At 42.9% G+C, this 26,429-nt stretch overlaps 1 protein-coding gene across 1 annotated transcript in view; it reads left to right on the forward strand.

Annotated features, from left to right (window-relative positions):
• The window catches only part of STX4 (syntaxin 4), a 1,371,134-nt gene that overhangs the window by 866,245 nt on the left and 478,460 nt on the right, over positions 1-26,429 (forward strand). The window contains exon 7 of the mRNA XM_044086236.1: positions 8,447-8,520. Within this exon, the coding sequence (XP_043942171.1) occupies positions 8,447-8,520 (74 nt within the window). The remainder of the gene's footprint in view (positions 1-8,446; positions 8,521-26,429) is intronic.

Here is a 26,429-nt window from a genome sequence, read left to right on the forward strand (position 1 = left end):
GGTTACATGTCAGTCAGATTGTCTCATTCCTTTCCTCCAGCAAAACTGATTTCAAGAGCTCTGGGATCAATGGCTGCAGCAATCACCTTGATTCCAACAGCTCGTTTTCATGTGAAAGTCCTGCAGTGGACCCTGCAAGTGCAATGGTCCATATTATACCAACCCTTAGATTCTCAATAAAACTATCCACAGTATGCAAGGGGTGGTGGATCCAATCCAATGGGATTTGCCAATGTTGTCCCTTTATCCTTCCTCCTCCCATCACCACGTTGACCATGATGCCTTCCAACTTGGGTGGGTGGGGAGGGCATTACTTAAGATACACTGTTCAAGGCATGTTGACCCAAGTAGAGACCAAATTGCATATAAATGTCCTGGAGATGAGAGTAGTCCCATTTAGTGTTGCATGCCTTTCAGAACTCTCTTCCTCTACAGACAATTGCTATTCAAATGGACAATATATCAGTGGTTTGGTACATCAACTAGCAGAGGGGAACCAGATCTTACCCTGAGATGTTATGAGAGTTGGGCAGTGGGCAGTCTTATCCAACCGCTTTCTTTTAGCAGCTCACATTTTTGGGAAATACAGTGTTCTAACAAGCTTAGTAGAACTGTTATGATGCCTCACAAGCGGTCTCTTGTCAGTCAGTGGCAAACATGATGATCTACAAGTGGGGTCAACCATGCTGAGATCTTTTCGCCTCTTCTGTCAACAACAAATTCAGCAAGTTCTTTGCCTTAATCCCTCCACCAGGACAGTAACTGAGAGATGATCTAGTCCACATTTGGCCCTGTGGTCTTCTTTATGCTTATCCTCCCATACCCCTAATTCCCAAGTTCCTTCAGAAAGCTGTCAGATGGAAGAGCTAGTAATCCTCATTGCTCCCTTTTGACCCCTGCAAATCTGGTTTCCCATCCTGTGGTCTCATCCGTTATGTCCTCTTTGGACACTGGACCCCAGTCCAGATCTCCTCTCACATCCATCAGGCATAATTCACTTGGACATCCCAGGCCTCAAATTGACCAAATGGTTTCTCCAATTCCAGTGTTGGCTAGACGTTCCAGGCTTTCCTCTCCTGTTCAAAGAATCTTGTTTTCGTCTCAGAAACCAACGCAAGAAAGATTTATAAAAGTAAATGGAAGAGATTTTCCTTATGAGCTCAGCAGAGAAATTTGGATCCTTTGTCTGCTCCAGTTCCCGCCATTTTAGATTTTCTAGCTTTTCTTTTTCAAGGTGGGGCCAGTTTCTCTGCTATTAAGGTTCAACAGGTGGCTATTTCAGATTTTCACATTAGAGATAATACTTTCTCTTTGGTGTCATTTAAGTTGTGTAGGACCTTTCTTTAGGCTACCTTTTTACTTAGGACACCTATTAAGGACCCCATACAACCTTGGCATCTTACTTTAGTGTTACAGACTCTGATTCAGTCACCCTTTGAACCATCTGCAAAATTGGACCTCAGATTTCTTTCTTGGAAAACAAGTTTTTTCTTGCAGCCATAACCTTGGCTAGGTGAGTCTCTGAATTCCAAGCACTCTCTTCTAAGTTGCCTTACTTGATCTTCCATAAGGAGAAAGCGGCTTTTTGTACAAATCCATCCTTTTCACTGAAAGTTGCATCAGAAGCAAACCTCAATCAAGTCGTCAATTTGCCTGTAAGAGTACATGCTTCATTCTTTAGATGTACATAGTCAGCTTTGTTTCTGTCTCTATGGTACAAAGGAAATTAGGAAGACTAATAAATTATTCATTTCTTTTGCCAAAAACAAGTTGGGTAGACTAGTATAAAAAGCTGCAATAGCCAAATAGATTACTGATTGTATTTCTCATGTCTGTTGCTTAGAACGTTTGACCTTGCCAAGACAACCAAAAACTCATTCTGCTAGGTCAATGGCTAGGTCTTCTGCTTTTTGGTCCAGGGTTTCCATTGATGTTTGTGCGGCTGCCACTTGGTCTAAAGCTCATACTTCTGTGGCCCATTACAGATTGGACACCATATCCAGGAGTAGAGCTGCATTTGGCTCTGCGGTACTCCGGAACATCCTTCCATGAGGGCCTCCCAAGTTACTGTAGGTGAGAACTCTGTCCCATTCATTAGAGAACAAATGAAAATGATAACATTAGATTTTTAGTTGTGTACTTACCGTAACTATGCATCTGTATTGTTCATTTTCATTTTTCCTCAACTCCCCTCTCACCTTCCCCCTTCCTTGTCTTTGGGAATGACCTGATGGAATTTGTTAGGATCCTTTGTTTGTATTTGAGCCCCTATTCTGTTCTTTTCTATCACATATTCCATCAAACTTTGTTGAGACAGCAAACTCGATCTGAGGTAAAAACCGTAATTTGGGGCATTGTGGGTAAAGGTAGGAGCTTGAGAGTCAGATCCTAGACTGCAAAAAAAGTGTCAGAGTCAGATCCGAACCCATTCATTGAGGAAGAATGAAAATAACACAGATACATAGTTATGGTAAATACATAACTTAAAATTATTAAGGGCCAATCCTTCCTTTTTACCCAAGGTCAGTTTGGAATTTACTTTTGAACCAGACCATTCACTTACCAGTCTTCTTTCAGAGTTTCAGTAATAAGGGAAAATATTCACTTCATTGTTTAGGTGTGCATAAACAACTCTGGTTCTAATTTGGTAGAACTAAAAGTTTTAAACATATGACAAACTGTTCCTTTCCTATTGTAAGTTGAGGCATGGAAAGCCTGTTACCGAAGTGACCCTATTCAAATGGCTATCCAGCTGTATCTTATTTATGTACTCTGAAGGAAATGTCCTTACCGGCGAAACCTAAAGGGCATACAAATAGAGAAGTGACTACTTCAACTCCTTTTTCTCGCAGGCCTCTGTTGCTCATATTTGTGCATCAGTTTTTTGGTTTAGCACTCATACCTTTGTCACCCATTACAAACTGGAGATTTAGTCTAGGTCAAGAGCTTCATCTGGTTCCACCATTTTGCAGAATGTTCTCTCTTAGATCCACCCTTGGGTTTTTCTCTGGCTGTGTACTCTGTCCCACAGGTTGAATCTAGATGGAAAAGACAACATTGGATATGAAAGTTATGTACTTAACATAATGATAGATCTGTGTTGTTTTCTTATCTAGCGAATTGCTCCTGATTGGTCTTGTGGCCTGGTTTGCAAGCTGATATGCAGACATCCTTGTCTATTACCCCTTTTACCTGTTGCCTTTCTTCTTAACATGCTGTTCTGATATTTGATAAAGTTGCCAAGGGCAAACTCTATCTGATGAGGGAGGATGAGATCAGGGTGTTATAGTAAAGAAGGCAGAACTCTAGGCTGAAGACTCTAAAATGGCTTGTGTCAGATTCTATAACCCACAGGTTGAACTGGACGGAAGAAGACTGCACGGATCATAGATATGGTAAGTAGGTAACTTTTGTTTTCATGTCTGTTGACCAATCTAGGATTCCAGGTAACATTCAGAAGTTCAGCTTGATCCCATCACACAAGATTGTCTTTTAGGATGACTTTTGGGCACGCTGTAGTAAAAGGCTTTTTTTGATGCTGGAGAAGGTGGATTTTTATCTGGAAACTTTTTTGAGCATCTCAGACATCAGCTAGAGAGTATCTCAGGATCCTGGGGTTTATAGCATCTTTGATTCTCACAATTCCTGTCCCAGGTTACAGATGAGAAACATTCAATGGTTTATATAAAGACACATGCACCCAATATTTATATCCTGTGGAATTTCAGATTTTAATCTTGGACTTTGTAAAAAAGGAGCTCCACTGATGGAGACTGCATATACAAGCAGATGTAGTTTTTCCTTTTCTCCTCTATCTCCAAGTCAGTCTGTAACTACTACAGACATCTCAGATTTTGCTTGCAGGGCATTTTCAGTGGGGGTAAAGGTGTAATGACTGTGGGATAACTTGGACAGATAAAAGCACATAAATGTCATTGATGTTGGTTTTGATCTATGCATTAAAATATGTCCATCTCTGGTCCCCAAACTTCTCCAGGTGATTACCAACACCACCAGAGTGATGTGGTACATCAACAAGCAAGGGAGGTGGTACACCCTGTGCAGGATGGCTCAGATGTCTTTGGAGATAGCTGTTTGAAACACACTAACCCACTAAGCGTCACACATTTAGTGAAACCAAAACATAGTGGCAGACAGACTAAGCAGGGCAAGGACCGACCCTCACTAATGGAGCTTGAATGAGGGGGCTTCCAGAATTTATCCAGTTTTGGGGAACACTGGAAGTCGATCTTCATAAACAGACAACTCAACAGATTCTGCTCCAGGACTCTGTGCAGAGAAGCTTGGAAAACAGATGTTTTCTTTTTCCCATCTATGGAAATGTCCCTGTAAGCATTTCCACTGTTTCTACTGATATCTAGGGTAATTTTGAGGATTTAGAAGGACTCAGAAGTAATTGTGGTGACTCCCTTTTGGTCGAATATTGCCGTAAGCTTCCTCACAAACAGTACCCATTCACACAAGACAGGGGGAGTTTGATGCATCCCAGTATCAATTAACTGCAAGTAACTGCCTGAATGAGTCACTTGTAATACCTTTTAACTCATTTACTCCAGTGGAGCTCAGGAAGTTTGCAGTGTAACTTCCAGTGGGCAGAGCGTAAGCCTCTTGGAAGAATCAAATTATGTCCTCACATTTCAGACAAGTGTTCATATTTCTGGAACCATAGGGGTTATGAAAGAAGTATAAATGGCAGACTCTTCAACACAAACTATTTTATAATGGTAGTATTCTTTAGGGTCTAGGTCTTAAACCAAATTTTATAAGTCACAGTAAAGACAGTATTACATTTTTAATATTTTGTGAACTACTTGCAATATCTCAGCAACCTCTCAAGTTGCACAAATATTGTTAGCAGCATTTTATTCATCTAGCTCAGAGCTTCCATGTGAGGCTAAGGAGTTCTGTGTTACTTAATGAGATATGTAGAAAAATGTGAAAAATTATATCTATATAAATTAATATTATAAAAACAACTGTTAATATCTATTTACCTGATACACTAGACAGGGGTCAAATGTTAATGCAGTTGAGTGCCATTGTGCAAGTTTTAAGATTAAATCTTTTCAGAGGACATGCAGCAAAGTACTAAAAGAGGGCAAGAAAACCTGCTACTATAAAATCTTAATATTGGCAAGTCGAAGAGATTTTTCAGACGGGTCCTAGCCAAATAACCCGAGCACTATTAGGGATTAGGTACCACTGGTGCTGAAATATTTGTGCGAGTTACTAGTCTCAAGCCTTGTGTACTTCTCTATCATAGAACATCTTTTGGCCATTTTAACATGTCTGCCCATGGATCCTTCACTTTCTTCAGTGCTTTCAGTAAAACCGTTTCTGAAAGGAGTGTTACACTTGAGACCACCAAACAATCAGGTTGCTTCTTCTTGGGATCTTAACTTTGTGCTTGAAACGTTAAACACCTCTCCATCTGAAACAGAACATCAAGCTGATTTAAGATTCATTACATGGAAAACTGTTTTTATTGTTCTGACATCTGCAAGAATAGTGTCTGAATTGAAACCTCTCATGGTGCATGAACCGTATGTGGTCTTACATAGGGATAGAGTATAGAGAGAAAATCCCTCATTCATGCCAAGTGTTGATTTGGAGTTTTCTTTGAATCAAGCAATCAATACTCTGGACATGCATTGGCAGTTTGGGTACTATCATGACAGAACTAAGTCCTTTAAAAAAGCTGATCGGCTATTTATTTCTTATGTTGGGACTAAGAAAGGACAACCACTGTCAAAATAGATTATTTCCAGATAGCTGTCTTTGGCTATTGCCTTTTGTTATGCCCACTATAGTAAACCAGCTCCAGGCAGTATGAAGGCTCAGTCTATGTGGGTCTTGTCTTCTTTGATGGTATATTGGAAGGGGGTGGACTCTAGCATTCTAGAGGTAGCTTGCATGGTCCTCTGTACATAGCTTTGCAAAGCAAAAACTGAAGATTTTTTTTTCTAGATTCAGGACTGGCTTTGCTAGGACCTTTCTCTTCTGGATCTGTTATCTTCCTCCTCCCAAGTTGAATAGACTTTGATAATCAGACCATAAAACCTGAAGGCTACTGCAGCAGTGGGAATGATGAACATAATACAGTTGTGTAAACTGCACTTAACCCAGTCCTACCCCCACCATACACCGCCATCCCCTCTTTTATATTGTTGGGAAAAAGATTTGGTGGCTATTTTTTGTTGAGCGAGTTCATGATGATTGTATTTTGGGAACGAAAGTCTTGAAAATTTTCCAATCTAACTGCTGCTTTTTCCCTCCTCGGGGCCCATCATCAGTAGTCAGGGTGTGAAGAGTGGGAAGGAGCCAGAGCTTTTGGAAGTTTGACTGTTCTGTCTTGGGCAACACACAACCCATATAGCCTAAAGGCTATGTAACAGTCAGGAGTTCAAACGTACTGTAATGGGGTAAGTGCTACACAACTGTACTTTCTAATGCTCTGACACACACAACCTTGTTGAATATAACATTTCCCTACTTCAAAATGCATAGCCACCCCGATTGTATGCTCAATCCTTTGACTAAGTTCAGTATTTCAGAGATTTGAAAAAAATGGCAATTTATGCTAATTATTTTATTAGGCTTTGACCCCAGGCAGATTATTTCTTCTAGGATACTAAATTTTTGCAGTAAATGTGTCTGTGGAACTTATTTCTTTGATTTGCACTTAAAGCGTACACTGCCAGCTCTGTGGTGGACAGTGACAAAGCCCTTACTGTGACATAAATGACCCGGGACAGATGCTAGCTCACTTGTCTTGAGGGAAGGGAGGCAGCCCTTCTTACTGCATGACCTTGAGATGAGTGTTCTAACTTGCTGCTGATGGGCTGTGTACATGCACCCACCAAGCTGTACATCAGCACTGTAGTTACATTTCAGCTCATGCACGTTAATGTGCATGGGTCACTGTGGTGGCATTATGGAGTTCTGTGGATGTCAGACTGCTGTTGGGTAATGCAGGATAGAATAAATAGTAACTGTGGTGGCTGCCCAGATGACAGCCGCCTACAACTGGCTATTGTCCAGAAAGGAGCATACAGACAGCTAGTTTATGGGAGTGTGTTATGGTTGGCTGACAATCGAGAGAAAAAAAACATAAGGGAAAAAAGATTGCTGTAAGCTGCATTTCTGAACATTTAGCTTAAAGGTGGGACATAGGGCAAATTCACATAGTATCCATTATTAATTCTTTTTTTCAGATGTTTGCAGCCTTGGACTTTGACCCTTATATCCCCAGTGTACATCTGTGGAATGTGGTTTACTGCTACAAATATTCAGGCAGAGTTAATTTAGGTAGAAATTCAGTGGTGCAATATTTAAAGTCACACATTTATTAAAGTAAGCATATACTGGCAAATCCTGGAAGTGTGTCCTTAAAATGTAAAGCACATATGATGTGTAATAAAAATATTTTATGTCCAAATAGTTGACTTGATTCCAGCCAGTGGAATTAAGTAATTGTTCTTGCAATTTATGAATTGTCTTAACTGAAATTTGATTGGGCTGAAGAGGGAAGTACTGATAAAAAAGAAAGTCTTTGATAGGCTTTCTGTAGGCATGCAAAATAAAGGTAATGGAAAAGTTTCCTCTAAGTATTATGACAGTGAGGTTATGATCATGGATTTAGCAGTTGCATTCCAGTGATTTAACGTGCTGATAAATTTGGTGTTCTGAGGACTCAAGGACCGAAGATTCATTGTTACTGATGAACACTCATCAGGGAAGTGGTCAGGGTTACTCTTGTTTTAAAATGGTTTAGTGATGATTAAGCTGTGCAGGCTGGTACATGAGGGAGCTTTCCCATTCATGGGAAAAGGCAGAATTTATTAAACATTGTATTGATTTTAGTGTGATCCAGTCTAGCTTAATGAAATCACTTCTGGAAGCCATACTGGTAGAAAATGAACATTCTAATTTATAGGATAATATTGAGATGCTTTATAAGCAGTGAGGTTCAAGAACTTGTTTTTGTAAGACTTGTAGATACATTAAGATGTGGTATAATACTTCAGCAGATACACAATGAAGCAAATGATTTACATAGGTAAGAAGCACTTTTCAGCCAGAAAATGTATGTGGCCATAATCTGTAGAAAGAGCTTTAGACCATGGGAATAACCTCTCATTGGAATCTGCAGGGCATATGAGGAATATAAATAATAGTCTTATACAAAAGCACACTGGGGTACATATAGGTCATAGAATGATATCAATGAAGAAAGCTGGGCTCAGTGATGGATGGTTGGGCATAAATTTCAGTCTTATTTGAACATTTGAAATGTTCACGGTTGAATGTTTTCTAAATTTCCTTTTTTAAAATGGTAAATATCTTCTCATGTTAAAAGTGGCTGACTTTTGTGTGCTGCTGCTCACTTAAACTAACAAGTAACCTGATTTGTTTCCTATTTCAGCTGGGGTTAATGTGACAGATGAGAACCTGGAGGACATGATTGAGAGCGGAAATGCTGCGGTGTTCACATCAAATGTGAGTGCATGGCCTTTATGTTTCAAGTGCAACTCTGAGAAACAGTAGATTCTTAACTTTTTTTTTATCTTGTCTTCACAGTTTTGCAGTGATCTGTCATTCCACTTCCCAGTGTTTGTAACTTCACAGCTATTAAGACACGCACCTACCCATTCTCTTCCACCACTGATTTGCTTTTGTTTACTGCTTACCTCCCCACTACTCTTTGTTGGTGGAAGATCCTCCTCCTCCTCCTCATCAGCACTTACTGTAATACTTGTTAAGCCATATTTGCTTCCATTTCCTCTTCTCTTATGTCTTTGTGATGACTAGGATCAGCCTGCTGTCCTTTGGAGTGACCATGAGGAAAACGCAAGGGATGTCGTTATAAGTTTGGAGCATGATCTCTCCAGGGTCTGAGCCCTTCAACAGTTTAATGTTTTTATAAGATGTTCTTCCATATCATTGTTGCAGTATTCTTTACCTAAGGCATCTCCTGGGAGGGACAGCCCAATGTCCGGCCATTATACTAAACCCTTTAGTTAAAGGCATCGACCATCACACGTGTGCTCCTCGTGCAGTGTGTAGGGCATGAAGGTGATGCACAGACACACGCACAGAACAACTTTGCCTCCAGGCCGAATGCCACTGTTGAATGTCAGTCTGAATGGCCTGCCAAAGTGGTCAATCAGTTGCCCATTAGTCTGTTCATCTTCCTTCCTTTTTTTCCTTCTGCACAGTTTGTCATTGAATAAGGTTCTGCACACCTTGGATTTGCATAGACAGCTGAGATAGTATTTGCATAAAACTAAAGCTATTTGCAGATCCAAGCAGCTTTTTGTTTCCTTTTTATCCCAGGATTTTTGGTTTTGTTGTCTGTAAGCAAACATGTCCTCCTAGATTTCACAGGTCATTTCTTTTTGTTCTTTTTATGGAAAATGTCTTTTCGGTAAAGGTACATTCCACTAAGACCATTGCCTCTTGTGTTGCTTTTTTTCAAGGATTTAGATACCAGTTCCATCCTTGAGGTTGCTACTTGGTCCTGTGTTCATACTTTCACTAAACATTAGAAGTTGGATGTTACTTCCAGGGTCAGGGCAGGCTTTGCCATTGCTATCCTGCACGGGTTTGTAGAGGGCTCTTCTGGAAATCAAGGCTTCCTCTTGAGCTTTTGCACTCACTTAAGTAAACTACAAAAGTGATATGGAAGGACATAGTACAGTTGTGTAAAATGTTATCATAACAATAGATGTTCTCTTCACTGTTGCAGTATTCACTTCCTCCCTCCTACTCCCCCTGCTCTACCTCTTGCCCTGTACATTTCTTGCCCTCATGGCCGGAGGCTTGTTTCTTCTTCCTTTTTCTCCTTTTGGTGCACATATTATCTTGTCACTACGAGCTTTCTTGTTGTCTTGGGGCTTTTTTAATTTCTGAGTGTATGCGTCTGTATGTCATTTTTATTCCCTATGCCTTGCACAGGGAGCATACATGTGATGTACTATGTCTATAAGAACTAAAGGTTGTGGTATACTGGCCAGATATTGGGCTATTCTTGGCAGGTGATCTCGTGGGTAAAGAATACTGCAACAGAGAAGAGAAGGACATCTACTGTTAAGGTATGATTTTACACAACAGTATTTCTTCAGTAGAGGAGTTACTGCTTAATCAGTTAGCACAATGCAAGCATGCAGCTAGCGAACAATCTTTCAGCAGTATGTTTTCTATGTGGGGAATCCCACTGCCAGTAAGTCCTTTTAACCTTTTACAAAAATGAAGTATTTCTGTTGTGATACTAGACTGCTACTGTTCTTATTTTAATATTAATTGATTAAAAATGTATGCTTTTTGCAGATGTTAATTTAATAAATGTGTTTTATGTCATTACTTCTGCCTTGTTCAATCTCAGATCCACAGTTGCCTGTTGTGAACAGGCTGCTGATTTGTCCCATCTAACTTTGTCAGAGAAGTAAGAGTAGCAGAGGATCAGCATGTTGATCACAGGGCAGCACCTCACAAGAACATTTTCTGCATCTCTTTCTCTCTGGTTAAGATAAAAAAAGCAATACTGCACCTACATCATTTCAATCCCAAGGATGTTGGCATCTGTACCCATTCAGCTTTAAGGATGTCTTGAACATCTGTACTCAACTCTGCATGTGTTTTAAACAGTTGGAGGCACTCCTCTCCAAAGATGTCTGAAGTATTTTATATGGTGAAGCATTTCCTAAGAGTCGGCTCTGCACTGAGCACAGGAATTGGAAAGTTGTCTTTGTTTTGATGATTAGTGTCCTATCTTGCATTCCTATTGTATTCACAACTTAGTGCTTAGAAGCATCACTGATGCAGGTTTAAACATTGCCAGAGCAGCTCCATTGTGGCTTTACCAATGTCTCACATCCAGCACCACCTTCTCATAATCCTGCATTTCATGTGTGCAAAAGAAATCTTATTCAGAGTTATTCCACTGTGTATGTTTAGTTTAGTGTGCTAAATGTTTGGGAGGTTATTCTGCCACACCCAGGCTCCCATCTTGTTGACTGGTCACTGATGTCCTTCAAGAATGCAACTGCAGTCATAACATGTGGGTTGTCCTGCCTCAGGCAGCCCTCGGTCGGCCGGATTCCAAAGTCTGGGTCCGACGTCGGCTGATGTCGCATTTCTCTCCGACGTCAGAGCGGCTGGAGTATATAAGCATCAGCCGATGCCATTTTCTTCAGTCTTTCTTGCCGCGCGGTGCCCGAAGCAGAAGCGGTTCGCAAGTGCCGGTCGGTCAGCTCCTGTATTCTACGATACCGAAGTCATCAAAAAAGCTAAGTACCCCGTTGGGGACCTTTTCTTGCCTCAGCCGATGTCAGAAATTACTGAAAAAGTTAACAATTTTCTTTTTTGTGGTAAACAAATACCTCATAAGGATTTCCACTCTTACTGACTCCCTTGCCTGGGCCCAGACCACGATGTCTCGGCCTGTGTAGCCTGTGCTCGCTTCAACAAGCGCACTCTCAGGCGCCGGGCGGAGTTCGCTGAAGATTTTTTCGGTGATAAATTTGCTTACACCATGCCGTCGGATCTTCCGACATCGCAAACTCCTAAAAAGCGAAAAGACCGGGACCGACATTCTCGGCCCGCGTCCACCACCGACTCCACTCCAAAACCTAGCGTGAGTGCTCTGGTTCCCGCTGAGACGGTCTCTCCACCGCTCCGAACCGAAGACACCGCATTACCGACGACTCCGATTCCAGACATTACTCTGACGCCAGTTATAGATTTTCCTCCGGATACCGAAACCGAGGAAATGCCCGAGACCATTGCTGTGGACAAGGTCACTCCAGCACGTGGAGCTGCCAGGCCTCCTATGGCCATGTCTATTAAGGCCTACACTAGGGCTAAGGCAGCCAGCAAAACAAAGCATATTACTGCTAAGTCCTTACCTCAGCCGACTCCGGAGACACAAATTATGTCCATGGCTGCTGATTTAATTTCCATGATTAGAGGTTCACAGGCCCATCCTGAGAGAGCATCCCAGCCTCCTCCTGATAAAAGGCCCCGGGTTGAATCCTCTGACCCTACTCCTTCAGATGAATACTCTGAGGGCTCTGTCCACTCTGATAGCCAGGAAGAGCTCTTCCAGAACTATGAGGACTCTGATGCAGAAGATTCCATCCCTTCGGCCTCCCCTCCTGAGGATATTTTTTTGGGGGAAGTTCTGCACACCATGAGGGAACATTTCAAGTGGCAAGGACAGGAATATTCTGATTCTAGGAAACGCCTTAGGACTTTCCTTAAGAAGCCTCAGCACAGGCCCTTAGCTATTCCTCCTGTACTTGATGTTCTGGATGATTTGTATTCTGACTCTAGTGCTACCCCTGATTCTCTTCCTCCTGCTCCAGCCAAGCCAGACAGGTATTACAGGGTCCCTGAAACTCATTCCCATTTATTCAGGGCCCATACTGCTGATTTGGAAACTGTTTCACAGGGGCCTATGGGAGTTTCAGCCTCCACCTCAAAAAAATCCTTTGCCCTCCAACAGGGAAGCGAGGTCATTAGAGAGATGGGGTAAAAAGGTTTACACATCCACTACCTTATCTATGAGAGCTTTAAATTGCCTTTTTCATATGTTACAATATCAGGATTATCTCTTAGAAGATTTACAAAAAACATTAGCTTCTCCTGATCCTTTAGACAGGAAGACCTTGCAGGAAGCGGTACATAACACTCAGCAAGTAAGCAATCACTTCCTGCAGTGTGGATATGATGCACTGGAGGCTTCATGTAGGGCAGCTATGACAGGGGCAGTGATTCGTAGACATGCTTGGTTAAAAGATCAACCTCTACCAGATCATGTAAAAGCAAAGCTTCTGGATGCTCCTTTGGAAAAGAACAAGCTTTTTGGTGCAAATGCTAAGGATGTCTTAAAGACCATCGAAGAAAAAACAAAATCAGTTCAGACAGTGAAAGATTTCCTCCAGGTTCAACCCCCCAGGTTCAGTAGGAATTGGCCTTCAAAAAACTGGTCCTTTCCTAATCCAGAAAAGTTTCAAAGGGGTAAGAACAGACATGGCCGTGGAAAAGGCCAATACAGAGGCCCTTACAGGGGACGACAATGGCAGCCAGGAAACCAAAGAAGTGATGCAGGGGTTTCACCTGCCCAACAACCACAAACTCAATGACTTTCCTCTACTACCGCCTACCAGGGAACAACTAGAAGCTCCCTTGGGTGGGAAATTATCTCTGATGTTCTTCATCTCACATTGCTGCAGTCCTTACACTTGGGTATAGCGCTGTCCTCGGTCGGCCCGAATACCAAAGTATATGGCTGACGTCGGTCAGGGCGCATAAACCTGACGCCAGGACGCCAGGGTATAAATGCGCATGACCGACGTCATATCCTCAGTCTTTTTTGCCGCGTGGTCCGATGCAGAAGCAAATTTGCGAGTGCAGGTTGGCGTCCTGAGATTTTCCGAAACCGGAGTTTCAGACCGAATCAAAGTTGGCTAAGTACCCGTTGGGAATATTTTGGTTTTCTTGCCTCAGTATTTTACCGGATGTCAGAAAAGTAAATAACTGTATTTCTTGTGGGAAACAGATACCACATAGGCATTACCATAACTTGTGTATACCTTGTTTAGGGCCTGAGCACGACGTTGTTGGGTGTCCCTCTTGTGCTAGATTTAACAAACGTGCTATAAAGAGGAGATTAGACTGTGCCAGGTTAGTCTTGGAAGCGGTGCAATACAAAATGCCGTCAGATGCTCCAGGACAAAGCACCTAGGCCTAGGTTAGAAGAACTGCCCGTCCCGGACGCCGGTTCTTTAGAGGGCTCGCTGAGCCAGAGGCCCAAACAGACTTAGAGTCCCAGGAGAGTCTTTATTGTTACAGGTTGTGTCTTCTCAAGTGGAACCCCAGACTGGGGGGGCCTCTCAGGTAACTGTCTTTCCCTCTCGGCTTAAGGTGGTTAGGCCTACCCTACTGTTACCAAGGCTTCTTCCAGGGCAGGCCAGGTTTAGCTGTAGCAGGTGTCTTCTAGTTCTTCAGGCCCTGTGCCCAAGAGATATATGCTTAAGATGGCTGAAGATTTAATTACTATGATTAGGGTTCTATGCCCCTCCTGACAAAAGACCTAGGGTGGATCCTGAATTTGGGAATTTTGAACAGGATTCTGATGCTCGGAGTCTTGCTGAAGATTTACAGGAGTTTTCTCATTATTCTGATTCTGATGTGGATGACACCACTCCTACTGCTTCTCCTCCTGAGGATTTTTCATTCTCAGAGACTCCATTCCATGAGGGAGCATTTTAAATGGGAAGGTCAGGATTTCTCTGATACCAGGAAAAGACTTAGGAATTTTTGTTTTACCCCAACATAGGCCTTTAGCTATACCTCCTGTTCTTTCTGTGGTGGAAGATGTTTTGCAGAGGCTTCTCTTAACCCTGATTTTTACCTCCCGCCTCTGTTAAGCCCGGACAGATACTATAGGGTGCCTGAAGCTCATAAGTATCTCTTTAAAAGCCCTAGGGCAGATCCAGAGACTGTTACTCAGGGACCTAAAGGGTTAAGGCTTCTGTTGTTAAAAATCCGGTTCCTCCGGATAAAGAGGCAAGGGCTTTAGACAGATGGGGTAAGAAAGTTTATGCTTCTTCAACTTTAGCCATGAGGGCTTTGAATTGTCAATTCCACATGCTGAGATATCAGATCTATCTTCTTTCACAGTTAGTCTAAGGTAGATGCTCTGGCAGAAGGTATTGAATGTAAGGAGTTACAAGATCTGGTGCATGTGTCTGAACAGGTGGGTAAGCATTCCTTACAATGTGGTTTTGATGCTGTACAGGCCTCTTCCAGGGTGGCTGCCACTGGTACTGTCCTACGCAGGCACGCCTGGCTAAGGGATCAGAATTTAGCTGAGCATGTTAAGTCAAGGATCTTGGATGCCCTTTGCAATCTGATGTGTTGTTTGGTTCCTGTTGAAGCAGTTTTAAAGAAAATGGAAGACAAAGCTAAATCTATGCACACTGTTAAAGATTTTTACAGGTTCAACCTCCAAAGTTTAGTAGAAATTGGCCAAGGGGTGGACATATCCTTCTTATGATTCCCAGTCTAGGGGTAGGTCTAGGCGTGGTGGGGCAGAGCTCAGGGCTCTTTAGATCCAGGACAGGGGCTCACCTGCACAGTCTTCGGTGAGGGCAGGGTGAGACAGACCCAATGACCTACCTTTTCAACTGCCAGAACCTTCCGTCTGGCAGCACCTTTGGGAGGAAGACTGGCCTTTTCAAGGAGAACTGGAGTTTAGTTACCCAAGACAGATGGGTATTGGATATCATTCACCACGGTTACAGATTTTATTTCCATACCTTGCCCTTTCAAGGCATGCCAGACATTCCTCCTCAGCACAGATTAGAAGCTTACAGACAAATTTCTCTATTACTACAGATAGGGGCCATACAACCGTGCCTATGGCAGAAAGGGGCCTAGGATTTTATTCTCGCCTATTCCTAGTACCAAAAGGGGAACACGTGGAGACCAATTCTGGATTTGTCTATCCTCAACACCTTTCTGGACATTCCCAAGTTCAAAATGCTAACATTGCAACAGCTTTTACCTCTCCTGGGCAAAGATCACTGGATGGTAACTTTGGATCTCAAAGAGGCTTACCTTCATGTTCCTATCACTCTAAGCTGCAGGAAGTATCTGCGTTTTGAGCTGGAAATTCACACTATCAATTCTCTGCATTGCCCTTTGGCTTATCTACTGCACCCAGAGTATTCACAAAGGTTCTGGCTCCAGTGATAGCTTTCTTCAGATTGAGAGGAATACAGATCTATCCTTATTTGGACGATTGCCTGATTCTGGCTCAAGGCAAGGACGAGCTTCTACAGCATTTAAAATATGTGATAGCAGTGCTAAGATGCCTGGGGTATTCTGTGAGTCCAGTCTAGTACCCTCTCAAGACATGTGCTTTCTGGGTGTGAGACTGAATACAGCAACCCAGATGGCCTTTTGACCCCGGACAAACAAAGAATCTTTCCCTTTACTTCCAACAACTATCACACCAGTCCGGGCTGACTGCAAGGACAGTCCTTCAAGCCTTAGGGTTCATGGCATCGGTGCTTCCCAATGCCAAACTGCATATGAGGAAGCTGTATCTCAAGAATCTATGGACACAGCACTGCCAGGATCTGGACACTGTCATTCAATAATACCTTGCATCCAAAAGCAATTCTTGTGGTGGGCTCCGAAATGTCACCTAAACAAGGGACTTTCTGTGACCCGCCCCGCCAGAGAGAGTCAGATTCTAACAACAGATGCCTCGGACAAAGCTTGGGAGCTCATCTCAATGGAAAGTGGATACAGGACAAGTGGCCTGCCAGACTACAGCATCTACATATCAACCTGAAGGAGATGTTGGCAGTCCAGTTTGCATTAACAGCTTTCAAGGAATTACTTCTTCCAGGGCAGGTGTTGATTCTAACAGACAACACAACATGTGGTACATCAACAAGCAAGGGTACATTCTTACCTCTATGCAGACAAGCAATGATTTTGTGGGACACTGCTCTCAGTTTACAACTAAATCTTCAGGCAAGGTTTCTGCCGAGTACAGAACTCCTTAGCAGATGTGTTAAGCAGACAAATCATGGATCCCCTCATGTATTTCAGCAATTAACAGTGTCATACATAGATCTGTTCGCCTCTAAACCACCAGCTGCCAAAGTTTTGCACAAAAGGATACATCAGGCAGCTTGGAAAGTGGATGCTCTTTCTTTCAGTTGGAAAAATCTTCATGTATATGCCTTTCCACCTCTTCCTCTACTTCTAAAGGTACTGCTAAAGGTAAGACAGGACAAACCAAGAATGATCCTGATAGCTCCAGTTTGGCCCGACAGCACTGGTACCCATTACTGAGAAATCTGATAAGGAAACCACCTTTGGTACCTTTGATTCCACACCTGTTGTCCCAAAAGGACGGTCATCTACTCAATGTCAAGCTTCACTCTCTTCATCTCACAGCATGGCATATTCTGTTTTAGCTCATAACAGGACTCAACTTCCTCAACAAGTTTTGAATGTGATTATGGAAGCTAGGAGACCTAGTACAAGGAAAGTGTATGCAGACAAGTGGAAGAGATTTTTGTTTTGGAGTGCAGCAAAGGATTTGGATGTTTCTGAGCCTAATTTGAGTGTGGCTCTTCAATATCTTACTGAGTTATTGGACAAGGGTTTGTCCTTCTCTTCCATTAAGATTCATGCTGCAGCAATTTCAGCTCACTATGACTGTGATCCACCTTTGTTTTCTCATTCTTTGTTCAAGCAATTTCTCAGAGGGCAAAGAACATAAGACCTCCAAGAGCTCCTACTCCTGCTTGGGACCTCAATTATGTGTTGGAAAAGCTCACTCTGCCACCTTTTGAGCCTGCAGCTTCGGCTGAGTTAAAATATTTGTCATGGAAGACTGCTTTTGTTGGCCATTACCTCTGCAAGAAGGGTTTCTGAATTGCAGGCCCTTATGGCGGTTGAGCCTTTCTTGATTTTCCATAAGGATAGGGTATCTTTACTAACCCTTCCTTTATGCCTAAGGTGGTTTCAAGTGTGTCTTTAAACCAAACTATTCATTTACCTACCTTTTATGCAGACCCCCAAAACAAGGGGGGAAAGATTTTGCATACTTTGGATGTACACAAGCAGTTACGCTACTACTTAGATAGGACTAAGAGTTTCAGGCAGTCTCAGCAGTTGTTTGTTTCTTTTGCTTTGGGTTCTCAGGGCAAGCCTGTGTCAAAACAAGCTATTTCTAAATGGATTGGGTTTTGCATTGCCTTTTGTTATTCCCATCATGGCAAGGAGATTCCATCAGGGATTAGACCTCATTCCACTAGGGCTACTGCCACTTCTACAGCTTTTCTAAGGGGAGTGGCAACTAAGGACATTTTGGAGGCAGCTACTTGGAGTTCAGTACATACTTTCTCTAAGCACTACCACCTTCCTCTCTACTCTAAATCTAGGGCTGGTTTTGCCACTGCTATTTTACAGGGCATTTTGACAGCTCCTGCTTCTCTTTGATTTGCCATCCTCCCTTACCTCTGCTTTGGGAAGGACTGCAGCAATGTGAGATGAAGAACATAGTACAGTTTTGTACCTACCATAAATGTAGATGTTCAAGATCCACATTCCTCCTTCCCTCTGTGTTTGGGGGTGGTTGTGTGGTTAGGTTTGTACTTTATTATATAAATTGTTAGAAGTTGTACATAGTTTGGGTGTAGGGGTGTTTAGTGTTTGGTGGTTTTTTGATTTTACCCTGTTTAGGGTCTTCTGACATCTGGGGCAAGAAAAGACTGAGGATATGGCGCCGGTCATGATTTTATATCCTGGCGTCTGGCGCGTCCAGTTTAACATATGTGACCGAGGTCAACTCCTCAAGCCTGACGGCCGGACGAGGACAGCGCTACCCAAGTGTAAGGACTGCAGCAATGTGGATCTTCGAACATCTACATTTATGGTAGGTACAAAACTGTACTTTTGCAGAAAACTGGCACAGACTGACAAAGGACAAATGGATTTTGGACATTATAGACCGAGGGTACAGGTTTCATTTTCATACCTTACCAAGAAAACAAGGCATGCCAAACCTACCACAAAATCAGAGGGCAGAGGCTATCAAGCAAATCACTCTGCTGACTCGAATGAAAGCAATAGAAAGAGTTCCACAACAAGAACAAGACCAAGGGTTTTACTCAAGACTGTTCCTTGTTCCAAGAAAAGAATCTCAATGGAGACCAATACTGGACTTGTCCGCATTAAACACCTTTCTCATAGTACCAAAGTTCAAAATGCTGACTCTACAGCAGCTCCTTCCCATGCTGGGCAAGGAGTCGTGGCTGATTACTCTGGACCTCAAGGAGGCATACCTGCATGTCCCTATCAGACACAGCTGCAGAAGATACCTCAGATTTCTTGCAGGGCCAGAGCATTATCAATTCTCAGCATTGCCATTTGGCTTATCTACTGCGCCCAGAGTATTTACAAAATGCCTGGCTTCAGTGATTGCTCATTGCAGGCTCCAGGGAATACAAATTTACCCATACCTGGACGACTGCCTCAAACAAGCGGACGACAAATTGATGTTGACAAAAAACCTGGATTATGTCATACGATTACTTCAAGCTCTGGGATACACAGTCAACTTCCAAAAGTCAAGACTGCAGCCATCCCAGCAAATAATCTTCTTAGGAGCCAAACTAGACACAGCTTCTCAGATGGCTTACCTGACAGAAGACAAGCAAGAGAAATTAACTCATTACTTCAAAGGTTTAGCAAAACTCACCCAGATGACTGCAAGGAGATTCCTACAGGCCCTGGGTTACATGGCATCCTGCATTCTACTGGTTCCATTAGCAAAACTACACATGAGAAAGCTTCAATGGTACCTAAAAAGCATCTGGTCTCAACACAGCAACAACTTGGAGACAATCATACCACTCATTCCATGCCTACAAAAGGAATTCCTATGGTGGGCCTCGGTGAGCCAGGAAAACACAGGTATGTCATTCAAAAAACCACAGATAACACAGACCATGACTACAGATGCCTCAGACCGTGGATGGGGGGCGCACATGGAAGGCAGGTGTATACAAGGACAATGGTCTCCAAAGGAAACACATCTGCATATAAACCAAAAGGAAATGCTGGCAGTGATGCATGCCATCGAGGCTTTTCAACACCAACTCCAGCAAGGCCATTTAATGATACGGACAGACAACACCACTGTAATGTGGTACATAAACAAGCAGGGGGGCACCCACTCTTATCCCCTTTGTAGACTGACAGTGCATCTTTGGGAGAAATCACTGAGCCTAAACATCCAGTTACAATCCCAGTTTGTTCCAGGAAAAGACAATGTGTTGGCGGACAGCCTAAGCAGGAATTTCACAGATCCACACGAGTGGAGGTTACATCCGAAGGCCTTCAGACAACTCACTTCAACGTGGGGCAAGCCAGAAGTGGACCTATTTGCCTCTCACCTCAACCATCTTCTACCAAAATTTTGCACAAGGACATATCATCCAAAAGCTTGGAAAATAGATGCCCTCTCATTCAACTGGAACTGCCTAGCAATCTATGCATTCCCACCTCTACCACTGATGACCTCAGTATTACTAAAGATCAAAGCAGAGAAGCCCAAGGGAATCATAATAGCTCCGGATTGGCCAAGACAACACTGGTACCCACTACTACGGAGCATATGTCACACCAGGAGGCGGGCCCTCCCTCAGTGGCCTCTACTTTTGACTCAACACAATTTCAAAACACTGCATCCAAATCTTCAGACATTACAACTAACAGCCTGGGAGATCCCATAAATAACTTCAGCTTATCTCTCTCCAAGGAAGTTCAGCGGATACTAACAGAGGCTCGAAGACCATCCACCAGAAAGGTTTACTTAGCAAAGTGGAAAAGATTTAGCAATTGGAATACCAGCAAGGGACATGATGCATCATTGTTGAACATCCCACTCATCTTGGAATATTTGGCAGATATGTTAAAGAACGGCCTCTCATATTCTTCCATAAAGATACATGCATCTGCTATTTCAGCTAGATACAACACTGATCCTCCTGTTTTCTGTCACCCCTTACTAAGACAATTCCTCAGGGGAATCAAGAACATTAAGCCACCAAGAAAGGCCCCAGTGCCAGCCTGGGACCTCAATTTTGTCTTAGAAAAACTGACTCTACCTCCTTTTGAGCCAGCAGCTTCAGTTGACTTGCAATTTCTCTCATGGAAGACAGCTTTCCTGTTGTGGCAATTACCTCAGCAAGAAGGGTTTCGGAGCTACAGGCCCTAATGGCAATACCACCCTTTATTATTTTTCACAGAGACAGGGTTTCATTAAGGACCAACCCTACTTTTATGCCAAAGGTGGTATCTAGGATTTCTCTAAATCAAGCCATTCATCTGCCTGCTTTCTCCCCCAATCCTGAGAATAAGGGGGAAAGACTTTTGCATACCTTGGACATTCACAGACAACTTCGATACTACCTGGACAGAACCAAGGCCAGTAGGAAGTCTGAACAACTTTTTGTAGCTTACGCCCCTGCAGTCCAAGGAAAAGCAATTTCAAAACAGACTATTTCTAAATGGATTGGACATTGCATCAGATTCTGTTATTCCTTTCATGGAAAGACTGTTCCAGCCAATGTCAGACCACATTCCACCAGAGCTACAGCCACCTCTACAGCATTCTTAAGAGGGGTGCCTACCAAGGACATTCTAGAAGCTGCTACATGGAGCTCCGTGCATACATTCTCCAAACACTACAATCTCCCTCTATATTCCAGATCCAGAGCAGGCTTTGCTTCGGTAGTCCTGCAGGGTTTGATTGCCACACCATCCCTTTCCTAGAGCATACCTCCTCCCGCAGCTAAGCTATGGTATTCTACCCACATGTTATGACTGCAGTTGCATTCTTGAAGGACATAGTACAGTTTTGTACCTACCATAAATGTAGATGTCCGATAGACATGCAACTGCAGTCGGATTTTCCCTCCCTCCATACCCCTCTATGCGTAGGGTCCACTCCTATCCCTGTTATTCTTAGCTGGGGATATCTGTTATGGTGTATTTGTTTTATTGCTCATTTTTTTGTTTGGAATCCTGTTTTTGTCTTCCAATTTGATTACAGCTTTCCTTGGAGGGCACCTGGCATCTGGGGGAAGAAACACTGAAGAAAATGGCATTGGCTGATGCTTATATACTCCAGCCGCTCTGACGTCGGAGAGAAATGCGACATCAGCCGACGTCGGACCCAGACTTTGGAATCCGGCCGACCGAGGGCTGCCTGAGGCAGGACAACCCACATGTTATGACTGCAGTTGCATGTCTATCGGACATCTACATTTATGGTAGGTACAAAACTGTACTTTCTTAATGTAATTTATGATTAACTCTAATCAGCATTGTACGATATTGAATGTAGAGTGATCACACAACACAGAAATTCCTAGGCTGATAGGATTTTTTACCATGGAAATTCTTAAGGGCCAGGTAAGAAGATTGGGGTGTGTGACAGAAATTATGGTTTGTGGGATGTCCAACTTGTGTTTGGACTTGTTCACTGACTCCCATAATGAGCAATTTGCTTATTTACTTTTCAGTGTATAGGAGGAGAGGAGATATTTGGTTGTGTTGGGGAGTGGCATTATAGTTCATCGGTTGGTACTATGCTATCGGCCCTAGGGGCCTATACAAGCCTAGCCATAACAATTCCATGGCTATTTCTTCCCACACTATTTACTTTGCCTGTTACCAAAACAAGGGGCACCCTTTCATTCTACCCCTTGCCGCCCAAACCCTAACAGACGCATCAGACTATACATGGGTGCTCACATGGCAGGGCAGTGCATTCAGGGCAAATGGAATGCCAAACAAATGCACCTGCATATCAATTAAAAAGAAATGCTAGCTGCACAGAATGCTCTGACAGCCTTCAAAGACCTTATTCTTCCAGGACAACTATTGATAAAGACAGACAACACCACAGTTATGTGGTACATAAGCAGGGGAGAACCCACTCCTACCCTCTCTGCAGACTAGCCATGGTTCTGTGGAACACAGCCTTGAGCTACCAAGTGCACCTGCAAGCTCAAGTCCTACCAGTCAAACTAAATTCTCTGGCAGACGACTTAAGTAGAAATCTCATAGACCCACATGAATGGAATGGAAACTAGAACCCAAAATATTCAACCTCTTGAGGAACAAATGGGGGACTCCAGAGGTAGACCTGTTTGCCTCCCCTCAGAACTACCAATCAAACAAATTCTGCAGCAGAACTCTCCACAGCCAAGGTTGGAAAGTGGATGCCCTGTCCTTTACCTGGGAAAGCCTCTTGGTTTATGCCTTTCCATCTCTGTCTCTCCTCTCAAAGGTTCTACTAAAGATCAAACAGGACAAGCCAAGGACAGTACTGATTGCACCAGACTGGCCACGCCAGCACTGGTATCCCCTTTTATGCAGCCTAACACTGCTACAACCATGGCACCTGCCTCAGACCCCTTCCCTGCTGTCCCAACAGGGGGCCCCATTCTGCACCCTCAGCTTCAAACCCTGAACCTTGCAGCCTGGGTAATTCCATGAGCTGTCCTCCAGCAACTCTCAGTAGACAGGTGCTGGATGTCATCCTTGAGACAAGGAGGCCTAGCACTAGAAAATCCTATTCGGAAAAGTGGAAAAGATACTGTTCCTGGAGCCAGGCTCAGGGGATGGGCACAGCGGAGCCCAGTTCACCTCGTATTCTACATTATTTAATGAAATTGCTCCACAAGGGCTTATCCTTCTCGTCAATTAAGATTCATGCCTCTGCCATTTCAGCACCTTATAATACTGAGCCACCCCTCTTCTCTCACCCCTTGCTAAAACAATTCCTTAGAGGTGCCAAAAATTTAAGACCCCCCCCCCCAGGAGAGCTCCCACTCCAGCCTGGGACCTTACGTTTGTATTGGGAAAGCTTACTCTTCCCCCCTTTGAACCAGCTGCTACAGCTGACTTGAAATTCCTTTCCTGGAAAATAGCCTTACTTCTAGCCATCACTTCAGCAAGAAGAGTGTCTGAATTACAGGCCCTCATGGCAGTGGAACCCTTCATTATCTTCCCTGCAGACAGGGTTTCCCTCAGGACTAATCCATCCTTTATGCCCAACGTGGTGTCTAGTGTGGCCCTAAACCAGTCCATTCATTTGCCTACTTTTTTCCCTAATCCTCAAAATAAAGGGGAACAGATACTGCACTCTATGGACGTGCACAGACAACTTAGATTCTATTTGGACAGGACTAAGCCTCTTAGAAAATCTGACAAGATGCTAGTTAGCTTTGCTGCAGGGGCAGAGGGGAAGGCCATATCAAAGCAAACCATTTCCAAATGGATAGCCCATTGCATTAATTTCTGCTACAAGCACCATGCAAAACCTACCCCACAGGGGATAAGATCACATTCCACCAAGGCTGCATCTACCTCTATGGCATTTCTCAGAGGAGTCCCTACCAGGGACATCCTGGAAGCTGCTACCTGGAGCTCTGTACATACCTTCACCAAGCATTACCACCTGCCTACCTTTTCTAAATCCAGTGCTGGATTTGCCACAGCAGTCTTACAGGGCCTAATTGCTGGTCCTAATGCTCCTTAACTACCTCCTCCCTTCCTTAGCTTTGGGAATCTACCCAAATGTGATGACTGCAACAGTGGAACATGAAGAACATAGTACAGTTGTGTACACTTACCATAAATGTAGATGTTCAAGTGTATTCACTGTCGCAGTCCTGATTACCCTCCCTGCAGCCCCCTGCCTTCTCTTGGCTCTACCTTTCCTTCTTGCTTGACATATTTTACATCTTGTGTATTTGCTTTTTGATGGAGGGTGTTCCATACCATATAATTGCTTCCTGTTGTGGGGTCACCTGACATCTAGGGCAAGAAAAACTGATGTAATGGCGTTGGCTGCATGTTTTATACCCCTGACGCGCAAAGACTCTGGTATTCAGGCTGACTGAGGGCTACCTGCAGGCAGATAACCCACATGTGATGACTGCAACAGTGAATACACTCGAACATCTACATTTATGGTAAGTGTACACAACTGTACTTTGTGTTTTAGCAGACCTGAGACCTAAAAAGTTCATGAAAGTAAATGCATCACTGTCCAAGGTGTTAATCTCAAATTTACTATCACCAAAATGCATACTGTTGTGTCTAGAAATTATACAAAAATGCATACTATGTCTGAAAAATGATACAAGACATAATAACTTTGTTCAAAAATAAATTATAACAATTTTAAGTGTCAATTAGACAGCATTACAAAGCCACTATATACAATACATTAACTATTGTGGCCCCTGGTAAAAATCCCTCTCACGTATATTTTTTAGCAGCTAAAATCATTGCTGTTCAACAGCTGTACTAATAGTGGTCTTCAGAAGAATAATTGTGGCTTTTTGGAAACAATCCTACATAATACCCATCCATAAATATGGACAAGATAGTAGCATCTCAGACCAGTAGCAGTGCTACCACCCATCTCAAAAATCCTTAAAGTTAGTAACAAACTCCTAGGCCAACTTACAAAAAATAAACTCACACTAACTCTGTATGTTGTTTGTCTTGGACTGCACTTCTAGCATTCCTAAATACAATACATATCCAGCTTAATCAAAATGCTTTTACTGTCTTATACTTCTCTGCAAAGTATTTGACATTGTTTACCATGAAGTACTACTACTCTGGGCTCATGCACCTTGATTTTAGTGGTTTGAGTCTAAACTTGTTTAGATGCTGGTATGCCTAAGTGATGCCATTTTATTAAATGGGAAGATACTTGTTGCAAGTTTGTCCAGTACTGCAGGAGTCCCCCCCCCCCCCCCCAGTATCAATCCTTGGCCCTGTACTATTCAAATCTGTATCAAGAATATGCACAAAATTGTTGATAATGCAAACTTACAGTATGTAGATGACTTTAGTCTGATTTGTTCAAAGAATTGCAGATTTCTAAGGAGTGAGGCAGGTCTCCTTTAATAAACTAGAATACCTTGTACTGTCATAATTAACATTAAACACTTAAGAAAATGAAAAAGCATTTTTTACCCCTAATTTGCATTGCATAAACAAACTGGACTTGAGCATTACCTGAGGTAATAAAGCATCCCTAAAAAGGATGCATGAGACGAACAATTCCAGGTGTCATTATATAATAAAATAAAATTTGACCGTCACATGAACTAGGTTGTACCTAAAACAAACCAAAGACGGCATCATCCTCTACAAAATCTTATGATACTTGAAATGTAAACTCATTCTCCTTGTGCACATCATTAACTAAGACATGTACCCATCCTTTCATTTTCTGTTGCCAAGTTATTTAATCAACTGAAAGACATAGTCCATTAATCTTGTGAATAGGTTGTACAACTGGAGTAAAAATTGTAAGAAACCATTTAATGACTCCATTTATTTGGTAAAGCTAGACGGTGCTGTCACATTTGCTACATTTAACTAACTTGATTGTCCCTTAGTACTTTGGAGCTTTTCTCTTCAGGTCTCAGCTGAAAAGGGGATGTCAGCCTAGCTAGACTATCCCAGTTAACAAGTGAGTGTGTGTGTGTGAGTGTGTGAGTGTGAGTGTGAGTGTGTGTGAGTGTGTGTGTGAGTGTGTGTGAGTGTGTGTGAGTGTGTGTGAGTGAGTGTGTGTGAGTGTGTGTGAGTGTGTGTGAGTGTGTGTGAGTGTGTGTGAGAGTGTGTGTGAGTGTGTGAGTGTGTGAGTGTGTGAGAGTGTGTGTGTACATAGATATACACCCCTACCTTAAGAGTCCATCCCCTACCTATTTATCAAGTAAAGGCTTGAAGCTGTTATGGCTCAATGTTGTATTTCTACTGTACAGTTATTCCAAGTAGAG

The sequence above is a fragment of the Protopterus annectens genome, chromosome 10.part0 (assembly GCF_019279795.1).
Source record: "Protopterus annectens isolate FY-2018-M chromosome 10.part0, PAN1.0, whole genome shotgun sequence".
Taxonomy (NCBI): domain Eukaryota; kingdom Metazoa; phylum Chordata; order Ceratodontiformes; family Protopteridae; genus Protopterus; species Protopterus annectens.